The following is a 17,419-nucleotide window of genomic DNA, read 5'->3' as shown; positions in this document are numbered from 1 at the left end:
ATCGACAATCGTAAGTTCACTAATCCTTGTAGGAAATAAACTTCTTTTGTTATTCCCTCTCTTTTTGATTCATTTATCCCTCTATTTTTCAGTAGTAACGATGAAAGTCCAATTCTCGCTTATATGTTTATTAAATCTTTTGTCATCTACAATGAGTTGCCCTGATCGATAGGCTAATTACTGCTCAGCCTCCACACCTGCCTGTCTGCCGTCTGCTGTTCAATAATAGCTTACAGCTGCAAAGGAAGGAGGGGGACAAACCAAGAGGGGCAAGGGGGGTAAAAGGAGGGCAAGAGAGTGAAGGAAGGAAGGAAGGAAGGAAAGAGGGGGCGGCGAAAGCAGAGCTGTGATGCAGGCAGTGAATCACATGAGCAGGGATCTGTTTACAAACCGAGAGCTGCAGATGAGAAGTGGAGAAGAGAGACGAGGGAGGAGAGTGAACGTGAGAGGAGCCTGGATCAGAATTAAGATTAGCGCCGTTGTCTTTCTGTGTTACCAACCCTGCGCCGTGGGTTCTGCGTATGGAGCAGGGAGGCAGATGGAGGCGCTGCCATCGACTTTCCACGGGAGAACCTGCCCGGATAACAGGGAAATTCATCCGTGTCGATTTTCTTTGTCTCTCCACAGCAGGAATTTGAAGCCATTGATAAAAAGAGTGACACAAGGATATAACAGTGACTTGGGATTGCATCCGTGAGTCCACGTAGGTTTCTTTGTCATCCATTGAAGATACAAAGGCGGATCTGACAGTCGATGGGAGTGTTTAGTGGATGGCTCCTTTGTGTTTTAAACTAAGTAAACCTGGTTTTAGTTACCAATCCCAGAGAACTTGTTGAGAAACCCAAAACTTTTCCCGGCTGAGTGCCGGTCAACCATTCACACGTTATTGGATGCATCCGGTTCACTGGTGTTACGGTAAGTGTTTTGGATCCACCAGCTGCACAGCCTTTCTTCATATTTTGCGCCACACAAACTGCGGTCCCTCTGACTTTGATTGAATTGCAGCCCATTAAAGTTTGACAAAGGAGAACCGATACAAGCAGGGCTAGCTTCAGCGATTTTGGAGTAAAAAGGCAAATTAAACAAACTCCGCCCATCCAAGATGTTCAGTCCTTTGGTTCTTTTATGCTTTTAGCGCAGTCTATTATGAAGAAGTGTCTTGAACTTTTTCAGGATCAAATTAAAGTTTAGAAAAGTCACCTGCAATCTTGTTGGCAAAGGCACTACTTGTCCTTGTCTATGTTCACTAGACACCAAATCTATATTGACCACTATTTTTAGATTTAATAATTTAATATAATTTTAGATTTTATTCACTAATTCATATGTTTTCAATCTGGAGCTTTTATAATTGATAACTCGGTGCTGCCATGCTGGTCGTGTCTGGACCGGAAATACGTCCGTCGAAGATTTAAATCGAAAAGATTTTAATTCGTTATTCTTTCAAATCAACCCATTTCATTCAAAGTTAAGATGCTAAGTTACACTTTTGGATATTCCAGCTTAAATAATGTTTAACTGAACTGAAAAAGTATGACAGTATGGTACATTGCAAAAGATGCTATCAGTATTGTTGTCCCTCAAAAATTAGCTAATTACAATTGTTTAACAACTAAATAGTACTGCTTAACAGAAGCATTTAAAAGTTGTACAATTAAATAGAGATATTGTTAGTGTGAAAAGTGTACAAAACTGGTATATTAGATCACATGGTTAGCAATTAGCTTTGTTTTTTCCCTCCAAAATATGCTAAATGCTTTCGTCTCAGAAAAAGCACTAACAAGTTAGTTTAAAGAGTTATATCAACATATTCTATTGCTGAGAACCTGCAAACCTTGACAATTCTCATAAATCAACCCCAGTCTGCCTTTTTACGTTTATTATTTAACTTTTCTTTAACAATGACAGCCTATTGAAGACAGATCTTTATCAACAGAATCTAAATGCTAAATGTTTTTAAGCTAAAATTTTGATAGTGGTTTTCTTCTAAACTAACCAGATTTCAAAATGCCAAAGCATTTTTTTTAGATGAGACTGAAGTTGTGGATATCTAAAAAATAAAAATATAAAGGGATACATATTACACAAAAAATGCTTGGAAAGAATGTGCTTCAGTAAATGCTACATTTTAGCATTGTTGTTTTCCCTCCAAAATGCGCTACAGGCATAATTTTCATACTTGCATGATTAATTACCAACAATTTCAAAACAAGGTAGCTAACCTTCGGACACCGTATTTTAATATGAAGAGCATGATGCGATAGTTGTAGTTAAATAGAGAAAAATGTGATTGTTTTTGGTTTAAATGATGCCAAATTGATCTATAGTGACTCTTTTTGGCAGCACAGACTTTGGAAGTATGTTACCCACAAGGCCTTGCAGGATTACTTAATAGTTTGCCAGGCTTACGGATTCACATGTAATCTGAACATTTTCTTTTCCATTAGTATCTGCTTGGTTAAACTTGATTCGAGGTCATTTTCCATTACACCCCATTGAAAACCAAGTCAAACCAACTCAAGTAGAGTTGCGATAAGAAGGTACAACTGGAAAGGAGACTTTTGGTTTTTCTTTCTTTCAAAACTAACCCAATTTTTCATGGCTTCAAAGTTACCAACACCCACAATGATAGAAGTAATCTTAGATAATCTGGAATTGATAGCCATTCAGTATGGAAAAAATATGACAGAATAGTGTTTGACATGTTATGCGACATTAAATGCTACGTTAGCATTGTGGTTTTCCCTCCAAAATGTAACCACAAGAAATCTGTAGATTTTTTTGCTTAGTTTGAGGACATTATCAATTTTTACTAAATTTTTCTACCTTTATGATGAAGTAAATATCTAGCATAGCTTTATGTCCTTCTGGGGCTGCCATCATAATCTTTCAGTCTGCTACACTTAATTATTCTGATTTTCTGCAATTGTGAGCTGCCGCTTAACTGTTTTTTCTTTTAATTCATAATCTTTTTTAAGAAGCTATCCATATAAATCTTGACTTTAAACATGGAACTCAATTTTTATATAAGCTCCCAATAACCTGCTGTTACTCTACATTTCCTTTTTAAGTTGGTTTTACAAGAATCAACACAAAAATGTACACCGCATTTTTAGTTTTTCCTTTGCGCAGACAAAACTATGAACATCAGCAGGAAAAATCTACAGAAACAGCTGTAATGTTTCCAGACCAGATCAACTACCTCACCTTAACCATGTTCAAGTTCAGACCTGTTCATGCATGCATGCAGCATTTGCACAGTGGCCTACCTTTTGGTCCTCCACTATCAATGATTTACTAACATAGTGCTAAGATTACAGCTGCCTCCTCTTTAACCTAAACGTCCAGCCAAACACTCGCCTTACCAGCCCTCTGTAATGCGCCTTTACTGGTGTGACCTTTGTGTATTAAAGTGTGGCTGCAGAGCAGGAGTACAAGCTATTCTGTCTAACCGCAAAAATGTGCTAATTGCATCATTGCGCTACACTGATGGGGGTTTGTGTGGAAGGAAAGCCGCTCCGTTTAATCACCAAGGCTAAGAAAAAAGTTTATTCTCAATTAAAATATCTGAGAACCCAACATGGAGGTGAACACATTCCTGTGACATGCAGGTGCTTTGCAGTGTGAAGAATATTTGTAAAAATTTTATTCACTCTCATAGAAAAGTCACAGACTGTTATACAGAGCACCAAAAAGAGATTATGTATGACAAATCTGACTCAAGAAAAAATAAAACACTGCAAAAACACAAAATGTTACCAAGTATTATTGGTCAAATATCTTGGTGTCCTTGAAATAGGATAACGTAACTTCCCAGCAAGATAGTGGAGCTTGTTTCAAGTAAATGATTCCTTGATATTGATTTTAAAAAGTACTAGTTCGTCCAGCAGATTATTTTACTTCTAACAAAGCATTTCCCCCTATTATAAGTGAAACAATCTGCCAGTGTAACCAGTACTTTTTTGTTAATATTAAGGAATTATTGACTTAAAACAAGCTCCTAAATTTAGCTGAAAAGTTATTTGTAAGCTTTGTCTTACTTTAAGTGTACTAAGATATTTGTGTTAGAAAGTAGTCCAAGAATACTTGGTAAAGTTGTGTGTCTGTATTTGCAATGAAATCACAAAAATTATATAAAACTTTCTGAATTAATGGCTGAAAATTAATTAACATTCCGACTTTGGAGCCAACCCCCCCCCACGCCCCCACAATATTTTTATATATATATTTTTTTCTATAAAACAAAACCATGATAATAATGAGCCTTTAATTTGATTTTATAAAATAAATACCTGCACTGGAGGTGGGCGGATCGATCCAGAATATTGATAATATTGATACTAAGTTGGGATCTGTATCAGATTGATACTAGCGTAGTTAAGGTCAATGCTTCAGTTTCAGATTCTTTGGATTGTAGTTTTCCAACTCTACCCCAGATACTTTATTTTGATTTGCCGCATTCATGACATTTTCACTGTAAACATTTGTTTGTTGGATAAAAAAAGATAATTTCCTATTTGGCTCCAGCCAAATCCCTAAAAAACACTTGTTTCATTGAAAATATGATGCTAATTCTGTCTCAACCAAACTTCTCTCAATAATCTGTTGGGATTTTAAAAAGGCATATAATTTAATCTATTAAGGTAAATAATCTCTACCCATGATTCCCATTTTTAGGGTGTCTATGCGACTTTGAACTGCAGCACTTCGTCCCTGACTGCAAGATGACAAGCGAAAGTCTCTTCAACCTGCCGCTTAATATTTACATCATCATCCTGGGCATCGGCCTCTTCATCCTCATGCTCAGCCTCATCTTCTGCTGCTACTTGTTCAGGTACACTATAAAACATCTGAAGGTGGTTTGACTTGAAAATGAAGCAAGTAAAGTCAATCAGAAATTTTTATTTAATTTGCATTAATGCATTTTTATTAAAAATCAGACTGAATTTAGCTCAGAAACATTTCATTTTGTTGTGCGCAAACATTGTCCTCAACCAGTTTGCATTTAGCGGTTCAAATGCTAATGTGAACACCAAGCAGACCGCTCCAAAAGCAGGAAGTGGACTATAGCGCAGGGCATTCTGGGTAAATGCATGTCGTTTTCTTCAGTGGTTCTTGGTGCAGCCCCACCACAGGTGAGGAGGGTAAATGTTTTTCAAGAGGTTTAGTTCACTTACATAGTGCAGTGTGAAAGCGAACCACACCAGCTGAAAAAGTAACAAATGTTGCAGCTTTGGTCCCCAATCTGACCAAGTCTATCAAACTATCAGGTGTCAAAACCCACTTAAAATTATTAGTTCACTCAATTCTTGGAGATGTGACAAAATTAATCAAAAGCTAATACATCTCACTAATATTTGACAAACTTAAGTTCAAAATCTAAAACTTGCCATATTTCTTTGACTTAAAGAGTAGAAGCTAGTAGACACAACTAAAAGCGGCTCAAATATTTTACAGTGAAGATCCCAAGTTTTGATGTTTTTTGTGCAGCCCTGCTTGGTGTGAGGGACTTCACTGCTCAGGTTGTTACATGAATTTGACATCATACGAATTCCAAGACTGCTTGAAGCACTGAGCATCCCCAGCTGATTCATTTAGCATGACAAGACTTGTATCAGCGAGGAGAGATAAAGAAACACATAATTTGCACAGTAGGGATGTTTTTAGGTGACAAACTGGTAAGTTTTCCTTGAGCTACATGGAGAGGGCGTGTTACATAAAATTCTGAACCAACTAGCTATAATTATTCACCAATATTTAAGTAGGCCAAGGACATAAAATCTCTTCTTATATTCTTTCTGTCTTGAGTGTTTTCATTCCTGATATTAAAGGAGATTTGGTTCGATTGGGGACCAAAATTGCAACATTTTCAGCTGTTGCAGTTCGCTTTCACACTGAACAGTGTCAAATGAACCAAGCTAATTGAAAAATTTGTTCTTCTTGCCTGAGATGACAAAATCCTCTGACATAAACACAATTTCCTTCTTCACAAAATGTAAACAAAAATGGAGATCAGATTTTAGCAGTTGTAGGATTTCTAGCACTATACTTGCATGTTTGGTTGTATTTACGCAGAATGCCCTGCGCTGTAGTTTGCTTCCTGCTTTTGAAGTGGTCTCCAGTCCACTTTGCATTCACATATGCATTCAAACTGCACCAGAGTTCACTTCAACCAGACCAAGACCGAGGTTTGCAGGTCGACCACAATTTGCTTTTTTGGTCAGCGTCAGAGTTTGATTCTGCACACCTCCATGAACAAACCGGACTTCCTAGGCCTGTAAACCACTCTACCGCTTTTCTGCTTTGGGGTGTTTTCACACCTGATAGTTCCATAAACTTGGTTTGATTGGGGAACAAAAGTGCAACATTTGTTACATTTTCCACTGATTCTCACAGTTGTCTCATGTTGCCATTTTGTTTTCATTAAGCCCAATAAACCAACTATTTTGTTGCAGACTTTGCCCCAAGCATGGCTTGTGTTTGGCTCTTCAAACCACCTTTAAAACAGCATTCTGAGTTTTATTTTGTTGCTTCTTTACAGACTAAGAAGACAAGGTACAAGAGAGCATTATGGCTACAATGAGGTAACATCTTGTTACTGAAAGATTCCTACAAGACTGTTTTCATTTGCTTTTCTGTTAGGTAAAGTAAATTATTTCCTTTGTCATCAACAGGTAGTTCTAAAAGGAGCGGGAAAGAAACTGAGTCTTCTTGGTGTAAGTTGAATACATGTTGCAAGCTAATACGGATTTTGGGGTTGAACATTTAAAGTACTTCAGGTTCTTGTATGTTCATTTATCGGACAGAAGCACTCGGTTCCAGTGGCTGTAGCATCAAGCACACATCTAAACTTTTCAATTACCGCTATTGCTGTAAATAAGGGCAAATTTGGGGTAATTGGTGGCTATTTTATTGAAGCTTTACAAAGATCACTGCACCTCTTCCTTAGTTAAAATGACTAGTTGACTTTTCTTTCCCATTTTGAAGAGTAATGGGCTTCAGAGTTACGCCTTAGACCCTTGGTAGTCTGATCAAGAAGATTTCTAGGATAAATTAGTTTTTTTTTTTTTTTTTTTTTTTAATTTGCTTAAGTGGTTTCATGGTCTGGTATTTTCTTTTTCCAGCAAACGTGTGCAGTATGTTTGGAAGAGTTTCGCAGCAGGGATGAGCTTGGAGTGTGTCCGTGTTCCCACGCTTTTCATAAGAAGTGAGTCCAATAGTAGTACTTGTTGATTATCATGTTTTTATGACAATGTACAACTCGTATGATGTTTCTAAGTATGCAAAGCAGAGTTTTTTGCATACTTAAAACTTCAATAAGTAGTTTAACAGATGTCAAAAAGTCCTGTAGCTATTGCTGAATTTCCCACTGCAAATTACATCAAGTCTCTTGAATATATTTTCTTTACATGTTTGAACTTGAGCACAACTATGGTAACTGAAACCTGTATTTGTCCTGCAGCAAAAACTGTGACAGCAATGATTTTCTTAGTCATGTTTTTTTTTTCGTCTGCCTGCTTTTTCCCTAGATGTCTGCTGAAATGGTTAGAAATCCGGAGTGTCTGTCCGATGTGTAACAAGTCAGTTTGTCGAATCCACAATGAGCCCCAACAAATGCCTGAGCAGCCACAGAGTCTCTCCGAGGTCTGATAAAGGAGCTCTACCCAGCAATGCACAGCACTCTCCGTTCAGCTGAACTCTCTGACAGTTTTAGTATTTTTTCTTTCTTTCTAAAAATTGAAATTTTTTTGAGGCAGAGTTACTCTTGCAGAAATTTTAAAATAAACATTGTTGTGATCAGAAGAACATTTCTGGAAAAAAGACACGAGGTAATGGTAACAACATCTTAATGTGGGGTTTGTAAATCAAAGTAAGAATGCTTAATGTTGAATATCTTGTGCTCAAGTTGGTTGAAAGTCAACCTCAGGTTGTAAGTTGAAATATACTTTTTTTCCCCAGATTGATTGGTAACACCGTAATATCCTGGATTTTGTGCAAACAAAAACTGACAGTGGTGCAACAAAAAGACACTGCTTTTATGTACAAGGCAGCCATATTGATTAAAACTTTCCAGTAAGCTAGCTGAGAAAGTTCCTGTGACTTTGAACTCAACTTGAATGCTAACATTCTCAGTACATGGGCTCATGCTAATGCTAAGTGCCTTAAAGTCATGTAAGCATGTACTAATAAGTTTTTAGCATTATATTTCAACCCGTTCAGTGCCAGCAGAGAAGTGAAGTGACCTAACCAAGACGTAGACTATGTATTCAGGGCCAGTGGTAGCAAAAAAAAAGTGACATACAGTGGACCCCTGTTGATTTTTCTGTAGAACTTTGCCTCCAAATTATTTGCAGAAAACGTACTCGTTGATTGGAAACTGAGAAATTTAGGCGCAATGCAACGTTACACATTATTGGCTGGTGTTTGGGAAACAGCCAATCCAGGAGCTCCCTACATTTTCCTTAACGCTGATTGGCTGAACCCACAAACACGAAGATAAGGACAACAGACGTGTTGGCTTCTGCGGTAGTGCTACAACAGTTTTCGTTTTCATATTGCAGGTTATAAGGTATACAGTTTGAATTGTTATAATTAGCAGTTGCAAGCATTTTAGAAGCGTTCCTAAGTATTCAGTATTTTAGCTCTTAGCGGACGGTTATATTCTCTAACCTCTGCGAATATCGAGAGCCCACTGTATAAAGTTGAGTTGTTTACTGGTTGTTCATGTCTTTTACGTGCGAAAATTTGATGTGAATTCAATAAGACGAAGTTCAAACCACACGTTTCTTTCCAACAAAACATTGACGAGGTGTATCGTACACAGAAAAGAGTCAATCGGGCTTACCATAGTACACACAAACTAAATTGATATCCCTCTCCCATAGTAACGACTCATTAACGCGCCCGCCATATTGTGAGTGGCTTGGAAAATAACGTATCACTAGAAAGTAGATTTTCAAAATAAAAGACATAAAAATTACTTTGGGTTACAAAGTAATTTTTTGTGACCCCCAAAAAAGATATCTAAACACTGTAAGTAAATTGATATCTAAACACTGAAAGGTGTATATATAAAGGTTCTTTCCCATGCTATTGTAAGTAAATAAGTATCTGAACGTAGTTAAAATTATGAAGATGTGAAACAATAAGAGGTGCTGTACCTTAGGAAATATGTTTTTTTTTTTTTTCTTAGACCACCAAAGGCAAAACAGAAAAACCTTCAGCTGTTAACTTGAAATTTTTTGGAACAGGATTACTCTCTTTCATACATTTAAAAAAAATGCCACTCAAAAAATGGCAGTGAAACTTGTATAGGATCCATTTTCAAGCAACATCCATTCTTCTAGTGCATATAGGTGACTTCCTCTGACGTTAAAAGGGTTTGGATCAGTGAGAAATTGTGCTATCAAGTTGTGAATGTTCCCAGATGATGTTTTGTAGTGAAATTGATCATTTTTGCCTCCAGTTCTGCCTCAGAGAAATGTTTTCATGTCAAATGCTCTCCAGAGACATTCCATCTTGTGAAAATTGTGTATTTTCTATTCTATTCTCTTTTTTTTATTAGCAAGACTTTAATCAAATGAAGACTCTTCTTTGGGGAAAAAAAGGGGTGGGGGAATTAAGCCCACTATACACCAACACACGAAGAATCAGAACTCTGGTTTGGTCTATGTTCTCTCAAAACTGAAATGAAGGTTTCCACAGGTTCTCTTTAGTAAGAAGAAAATCCACACTGGATTTTTTTTTAATTTACAAAACATGGCAATTACAAACTAACCAGCTAATTATATCAAAATAACAAAGAATATAAGCTCTGTTAAAAAAAACTACTCTGGGAAGAAGAAACTCAAAATGAATAAATTAGTATTGCGTTCATGATGGGTTTAAGCTCGTCCCCATGTGACTTTTTAAAGTGGTGGCTAAACTGTTTGTATTATCAATAAAACCTGGATTGTGTCAGTGATAAACATTTTTTATGTATTTCTCGAATCTTGGATTTGTGGTACCTCAAAAGAAAATGGGACAGAACCAATTTATTCTCAGCAAAATAATAATTGCTATTGCTGAACTACAAAAATGTCAACCATTAAGAGGTAAACAGATTCTTTAAGTAGATGTCTTGTCTTGTTGGTGGGATGCACACCTTAAACATAATTATCAGTATATTCAATGTTGTATAGTACCCTGTAAATACAAAGCTGACTTTTGTAAGAAAAAATGACTACAAAAAACAACTAAATACAATACAATTGTTCTTTGAAATGTAATTTTAAAACATATATTTGTGTTGATTTTTCTCTGTGAATAATTTTATTGTGATAAATTAAAATGTTATCCATTACACTGCCTCTGGCTGATCTGTAGACATTTATTAGATGCATACATAAAACTGAAATTAAAAAATGGTAAAAAAAAAAAAAAAATGTATATATTTCACTGTTTTATAGAATCAAAGTAGCTTCAACATGCAAAAAGAATAAATGGAAGTGAGACCAAAAACGATGAGTAATCAATTTATTGCAAATAACCGTTAAACTGAAATTGGCTGCTCATTTATTGCCAGATGAAGCTATTTATAAAATATAGCTTATTAGGGAGCCGTGTCACTCCTAATAACACTTTTATTCTGAAAAATCCAGACCGGAAGCGGTGACGTTATCCACGCTGCAAACTAAGCGCGAGGGAAATTCAGTTGGACGAAAGATAGTGTAGCAGAAAAGTATTTAAATTGTGTCATTTTTATATTGTAGCGCGTTAAAATATCAGTTTGTGGAAATATAAATCGACTGACGCTTTTGTCTGCGCTAAGAAATTGCTAATATTAGCATCTAGTTAGGCGCGTGTTATTGTTTTGTTCTGGTGCGGAGGCTAACGCTAGCCGACTAGTGCTGTGTTGTTTACATGACGAAAATTTTAAGACTAGAAGCGTTCCGCATTTTAACAGAAGCGGAATAAAAGGGCAAACTTATTTATTAATTTACTGACAAGTAAAAGAGACCAGAGAAAGTATTGTAGTGCGGTTCACAGCCGTTGAGGATGTCAGTCGGTCGAAGAAGTCATGACGGAACCACCAACGTTTCAGGCAGCGACACCGATGACGAAGTGCGTAAAACGCCAATGTTTTCTGTAAATCGGATATAATTTATGTTTAACAGTTTTCTGCTGTTGCTTAGTGAGACTTTAAAGAAATTCACGTTTTTGTTTTCCACAGACCAAGCTCCCTCTCACTCAGTTTTATCCATACATCCGCTGTGCTGTTTGCTGCGGCTTCTTCATCGATGCAACCACAATCACAGAGTGCCTGCACACATGTGAGTCACAAAACTACGGAGGGAGGGTCAGTCTCGATTATTTCACATTAAAACTAACAACCTACAAATATGCTTGTTGGAAAATGAGTAAAACCATTAAAAAAACAGAAATTTGTGCATAGAAATAATAGGAAACCGAAGTTAGCTTCGGGAGAATGGCTAAATTACAATTGCTCCTAATTTTTAACTACCGTAAGCGAGTTTAATCAGCTCTAATTTAAAAACTATAATGCACAGACCCTTAAAACCTGGACTAGATTACTATCCACTGAGTCTGATTTGTGACAGTTCAATAAAAGACGATTTGAGCGATTTTATTTTTAACTGAACCACATTACAGATTGTTGGGGCTTGGTGGGCAAATTATCTGTGATTTTGATCAATCAGCAGCTGCCACATAATTCTTGCAGTGACTCTTGCTTTTATAAAAATATTATAACTTCTACATATTTATTAAGAATTTTTATTTTAGACAAGGTGATCTCAACCTTGAATCTCACTAATTCCTACCTTTGGCATGTTTTGGCTTCAGCTTTCAGCACTGTAGCCATAATATTTATAAATTAGCCACATCTCTATACAGAAGAAATTTTAAAACTTGTCAAACTCGTTCATTTAGCTTTACGCTGAGCATTGATTGTGTGATTTTATTTACACAATGTTCAAACGATTTTTCAGTCGTGCAACAGTTTTTGAGTGAAATTCTTTCTGTATTTAAACTCAACAAGCAGTATAGTACATTAATATCGGACTTAAATGATGGCTGTTTGAAAGTAGACGTGTTGGCAAAAGATTTGGAGTATATGAACTTCCAATATCTTCAAAGCCACATAAAAATATATTTTCCTCAAGCATCTGCTTGCATATTCAATGTAAGGCTCACTCATTTCTCCATCTGCTCATGTTCAGATAAATATTGAATAAGTCCAAGACTCTCACTCAAACGGTAAAATAAAAACTGTCTTATACCCAGTTTTCTTCTGCTTTTTCTTCAAGTTTGCAAAAGCTGCATCGTGAAGCACTTCTTCTCAAGCAACAGATGTCCGACATGCAGCATCGTTGTGCACGAGACGCAGCCTCTGTACAACATCAGGTGAGTTTTTTTCCTCCAGCAACAGCTGCTGACTAATTATTCTCCCCGTGTTTCTGTTTGGTATGCAGCCGACTGGGAGTTAATTACTTTACGTTTTGCAGGCCAGACAGACAACTTCAGGACATTGTATATAAAATGGTTCCTTTCCTGGAAGAACGTAAGAATGTTTGAGAACACACTAAAACCAAATGTGTGTTCATCTGAGCTTCTGATGTGGTGCTTTGAGCTTTTTGTGAGCATTTTGTGTTTTTTTGTTGTTGTTTTAACAGTTGAAAGAGAAAAAATGTGTAATTTCTACAAAGAGAGGGGGCTCGCTGTGCCAAAACCAGGTGATGACGTCCAGCCTCTCTGGATTTATGAACACATTTTACATAGATGAAGTATATCACTTTATTGCTGACTGTGGTTCGATCTTTGCAGTGCCTGTTTCACCTCAAGGTCCCATTGTGCTGAAGAAAAGGAAAGATAACTTTCCCAGAGCCGTGTTCACCATCCCCCCTGAGCTGAACATTTATCTGCTCCTGGAGTTTGTCGGGTATGTTTCCGTTTTTATGTGGCATTAAAATTATTTTAAGTCTGCTACTTTGCAGCAATGATACTCCATATTGCATAGTTTTTGTTTGTATTTTGGCACACCTTAAAACAACTTAAAGAGACCAGTAAACATAACAATAATTTTTTAAGACTGGGAGAAGAAGCTGGGGTATCTTAGCTTTTGTAGATGGACTTCTGTATTTAAAAGCAAATTTTTATCCAGTAAATTTCAAAAAATAAATGAATAAATGTACGTTATAGTTACTTGTGTGTTCTCTGGTTAATGGACGACATCAAAGTTACATTTCTCTTGACTGTTTGGTTTTCAGGGCTGAAAATGGGATCTCTGACTTTAAGGTAAAGGTTTAAGATCTTTATAACAAATGTTTATAACATAAAGGGTTAATTTTATCTCACTCTCAGCTTCTTAACTTTCCATTGCACATAGGAGGAGAAAAAAGGAGAGATTTTCCACCAAAATACGCAGAAAATTTCAGTTTGAAAAGTTTAAAATTTGCTAGAGAAAACTTAGAAATTTTGAGATTACTCTAAACCATTTTGTAGAAAAAATATGGAAGCTTCTGAGTTATAAAAGTTGTACATTTTCAACTTTTCATTCTCAGAAATTTCCATTTTTTTCCCAGAAAACGTTTTTGGTGGAAACTTACTCTTCCTTTCTTTTTCTATCTACAATTATCCTAATATGACATTATAACTCTTTGTATCCTCTTATGTTGAACTTTTCTGCGTCTCATTCATGAGTTTTTCTTGATTTTTGTTCAAGTTTTCTGTCATTCTGAGCATTTCCTGTTTGACAAACTATTTAAAAAATGGGATTTCCCTTATTTGAAGACATTGTCAACAACCTGTTAAGAATAATTTTGTTTTTTGTTTCTTTTAGTTTCTTTTTATGGAAAACTTGTAAAAATGAGGGGAAGTGTTGATACACACAAGCCTTTGGCTCCTCCTAGTGGTTCTTCTGAAGATTACAGTAGCCTTTGATTCAAATGCAAAAAAGGCTCGTTTAAGATTAGCAAAGAAATTTCACAAACATGAAAAGTTACTTTAATATTGAGAAAATGTATATTTTAGTCATTCAGATACACTTTTAACTGTTAAAGTTGACATCTTCGTCTTGGATATCTTGAAGTTAAAGCTGATCCTCTGCCATTGTTTCAGCCTCTAGAAAGGCCATACATCTGCGTGTCGGGCGAAGCCACCATCCGACACGTGGAGCTGTTCATCCGGAGGAAGATGGAGCTCAACCCCAAGTGTCAGGTCAGTTTAGGTTTCCCCCAGGCTAATTTTGATACAGATCATTTCCGGAGGGAGAATTAAGCAGTTTGGTGATAAAAATCAAACTTCTTTATGTGACTGTTGTCCTAGAAAAGCGCGTTTGTGTTTGTGGGACTATGATGGCTGTGTCATGGAGTCAGAATCATAGGTTTACTTAAAAAAGAAATGATAAATGGTTCTTATTGTCATTTTTATCATTGTCATGATAATACCACAAAATATCCTGATAAAACTTTAAGTCCATATTGCCTGAAAATGGATTCATTCCAGAAATTAGGTGCACAATCTGCTTTTCACTCATTTTTTCAGTGGTATATATACATGTATTATGTATATTGCATATTATGAATACAATAATAAAGTCAAGATATTACAAGGATACAGTCCTTCCAGTTTGTTGACAACAACAAACTGGAAATAATATGAGAATAAAGTTTTTAATATTACCAGAAAAAAATGTGATATTAGGGGAACAAAGTAGCAATTTTATGAAAACTCCAACATGAAAGAGGGATGTTCAGCATCTCTTCAAGTTTTACTTTGGTTTCCGTTTTGCAGATGAAGAAATAATTCATCTTTTAATACTTCAGCATCAAATTATCATCAGAAGCAAGACTTTAACTGTATTTAAAAGAACAACACAATCTGAGCTGCTCAGATAACCTTATAACTTTATAAGCTCCTTTCTTGTAATTTTAAAACATTATTTTGGTAAAATTGCGTCTTTATTCTGCTAATATTATGACTATATTCTCGTAATTAAAAATGTTTGCAGCCTGGGTCAAATTACAACTCTTCTTTAAAGGGATGATAAAAGCTACTTTTTGAAAATATTTTCTATCATTTATCATTTCTTTTTTCTTTTTTTTAAATGAAAGTTTGAAAAAAATCCATTGAAATCAGATGTGTTGTATTTTTAAGTCGAAATGTTGAGATTATAACATTTATGAATAATTGTTCCCGTTTCCCCTGAAGGTGGATCTGGTTTGTGGAGATCAACTCCTAGATCATCACCAGTCACTGAAAGACATTAAGAAGTTTGTGGGTAAAGAAGCACTACAGGTAAACACACACACACACACGGTAACATAGGAACATGCTGCTGTATGCAACTTTTATCAGACATATTTTTTACAGTCACCATGTTGTGACAGTATCTTATGAGATAGATAATCTGTGAAAAGTTTGAGCTCCCAGTTCTAACTAGAAACAACCAATCAGATTCCAGAAGGGTCTGAGTGCTGTCAATAACCCTCCGTGTGGCGCTGCTCACCCCCTTTTCCTATTCCAAGCTGCTAAGGCTAGTTAGCATAGCCATTGATGACAGCAGAAAAACGGTTTTTCTGTAACAGTAAGTTGTCTCTCCGCCGTTGACACATTTATTAGCGCATATACAAGGCAGATTGACAGCGCTAAGCCCCTCCTCCTGGCTCTGATTGGTTGTTTTTGGTGCATTTCTTCAGACAACAATAGTAGCTGAAGGAGGAATTGTAGAAGATTGAATTTTTTTTTTGTCTCATTACAAACTGGTGACAGATTTAATTTTTTATAAAAGTTACAAACTGCAGCTTTAAGTTAAGACTTGTTGCATTTCCTCTGCAGGACGGTCTGCTGGTGCTTCACTTCGGTTTGGTTCTCCCCTCCCAGTCTTGAGCAGGAAACTCAACCCGAATCTTCACAGTTTCATTGGGTCAACAGCTCAGATTAACTAAATCCACTGAGGATGATTAACACCCTGCAGCGTCGAGCTTGAGTATTTCTCCTTTTTTCTTGGACTTTGGTTGAATGTTGGACACGATGTTCCAACAAACCTGTTCTGGGTCAAATAAAGCAGGCAAGTCGAACGCACGCATCCATCTGTGCCTTTACCAATATGCATATTTTTGAAGCTGTATGTTTGATTTTGACTTGGTGTGAATAAGAGAAAAAATTTTTTATGTGTTTGCATTTATGTTGATGATGTGTGGAAGTAAACTTCCGTCTGACCCTGAAATGTTTAGGACAACCTTTAAAAATGTGAAAAACACCTGATAACTGTCATGATTTGTTCAGTAAATGAAACAAGACTAACTTTTCTGTTGCCAGTTTCTCTCTTGGAGGCTTTTAGTCAACCAAGTTTAAATGCTGCTGTTGATGAAACTAGAAGAGAAGCAACGTCTGTCTAGTTTATTCATTTTCTCTGTGTTGGTGGTTTTTGGGCGAATCTGTGATCTACTTTTTATTTATTGACTGACTGCTTTGATAATAGAACAGTTTGCTTCAAACAAACAATGTTTATTTAAAATGAGTTTAAATAAACCCTCCTTATATCTTTTAAATAAATTTAGAAGTGAAACATGGTGCGTTATTCTTTTTTTTTTTTTAAATAATTGCGGGTTTATATTTATTGACGTAAATATATACTCAAGGGAAATTTTGTGCCTTTTTTGTACATTTAACAGCCATTTTGTCTATTAAATTAATATAGCAGAGGATGATATTCATTTTAAGGTAGATTTTGAATTATCGTCTGAGTTTCTTCAATTGGTCTAAAGTGGTGAAGCTACATTAAAAACCAACTTTTTTTGTAAGGACAGATATTAAAGTTCAGTTTTAAAATGCAGTTTTATGTTTGTGTTGTGATGGAGGTGTTTCACGTTTCAAAGCTGCAACAAAGTTACTTTGTTTTTGCAAGCTTCTGAAATGCTTAGTTTTGGTCAATTGGTTGCACAAGTTGGACCTTTGAATTGAGATGTATTTAATACGCCTCATCAATAAGCAGGAACTGGAAGGAAAACAAAAATTACCCAACTTTGCAGGTTTGGTAAAGTTTGGATTCTTTTATTTATTGATTTTATTTGTTTAGTCAACAGTCCTTTTTCCAAGAGAGGGCCATGGCCCCTCCTGCTCTCCTCTTGGGGCCGCCTCTGCATATTAGACCAATTGCAATAGATTTTTACAGTTTAATGCATTCACATTAGATACTTAGTTACATTCTTATTTAAAGGGTATTATTACATTGCTTCAGGTACAATTCATGGGTTTAAAACAGGAAAATACCTTAATATTAATCCCAAAATGTTAATTATACCAAGATAAATGGTGAATTATCCAGCCAGAACTATAAAAAAGAACTACAAAAATGAAGTTGTCAAGACTAAACCACCTAAGAAACATTTGATAAATTCAAACCTGTGCACCCAGT

General features: G+C 36.0%; 2 protein-coding genes across 2 annotated transcripts; both read left to right on the top strand.

Annotated features, from left to right (window-relative positions):
- The first annotated feature begins 292 nt into the window (after positions 1 to 292).
- Positions 293 to 10,342, top strand: LOC106930302 (RING finger protein 122-like). Its single transcript, XM_015007757.2, has 6 exons — positions 293 to 915; positions 4,678 to 4,834; positions 6,542 to 6,584; positions 6,675 to 6,716; positions 7,125 to 7,207; positions 7,530 to 10,342. Exons 1-6 carry the CDS (start codon positions 891 to 893, stop codon positions 7,648 to 7,650), a joined length of 471 nt encoding a protein of 156 aa, XP_014863243.1. The 5' UTR covers positions 293 to 890; the 3' UTR covers positions 7,651 to 10,342.
- A 254-nt stretch (positions 10,343 to 10,596) lies between these two features.
- Positions 10,597 to 16,570, top strand: pcgf6 (polycomb group ring finger 6). The gene is made up of 10 exons (XM_015007759.2): positions 10,597 to 11,103; positions 11,213 to 11,312; positions 12,309 to 12,405; positions 12,507 to 12,562; positions 12,675 to 12,734; positions 12,826 to 12,940; positions 13,269 to 13,296; positions 14,119 to 14,217; positions 15,211 to 15,297; positions 15,838 to 16,570. Exons 1-10 carry the CDS (start codon positions 11,038 to 11,040, stop codon positions 15,886 to 15,888), a joined length of 759 nt encoding a protein of 252 aa, XP_014863245.1. The 5' UTR covers positions 10,597 to 11,037; the 3' UTR covers positions 15,889 to 16,570.
- Positions 16,571 to 17,419: the final 849 nt, after the last annotated feature.

The sequence above is a fragment of the Poecilia mexicana genome, unplaced genomic scaffold (assembly GCF_051168715.1).
Source record: "Poecilia mexicana isolate PSO_F unplaced genomic scaffold, ASM5116871v1 scaffold_15, whole genome shotgun sequence".
Taxonomy (NCBI): domain Eukaryota; kingdom Metazoa; phylum Chordata; class Actinopteri; order Cyprinodontiformes; family Poeciliidae; genus Poecilia; species Poecilia mexicana.
Note: the sequence above shows the minus strand (reverse complement) of the source record. Positions and strands in the feature narration are given on the sequence as shown.

What these genes read in the sequence shown, in the direction of transcription:
- LOC106930302 (XM_015007757.2), top strand. Translation starts at nt 891, where the DNA reads ATGCATCCGGTTCACTGGTGTTACG. An exon ending in AGCATTATGGCTACAATGAG is followed by an intron (nt 6,585 to 6,674) that starts GTAACATCTTGT and finishes TGTCATCAACAG; the next exon opens with GTAGTTCTAAAAGGAGCGGG. An exon ending in TCCCACGCTTTTCATAAGAA is followed by an intron (nt 7,208 to 7,529) that starts GTGAGTCCAATA and finishes CTTTTTCCCTAG; the next exon opens with ATGTCTGCTGAAATGGTTAG.
- pcgf6 (XM_015007759.2), top strand. Translation starts at nt 11,038, where the DNA reads ATGTCAGTCGGTCGAAGAAGTCATGACGGAACCACCAACGTTTCAGGC. An exon ending in GCTCGCTGTGCCAAAACCAG is followed by an intron (nt 12,735 to 12,825) that starts GTGATGACGTCC and finishes CGATCTTTGCAG; the next exon opens with TGCCTGTTTCACCTCAAGGT. An exon ending in AGCTCAACCCCAAGTGTCAG is followed by an intron (nt 14,218 to 15,210) that starts GTCAGTTTAGGT and finishes TTTCCCCTGAAG; the next exon opens with GTGGATCTGGTTTGTGGAGA.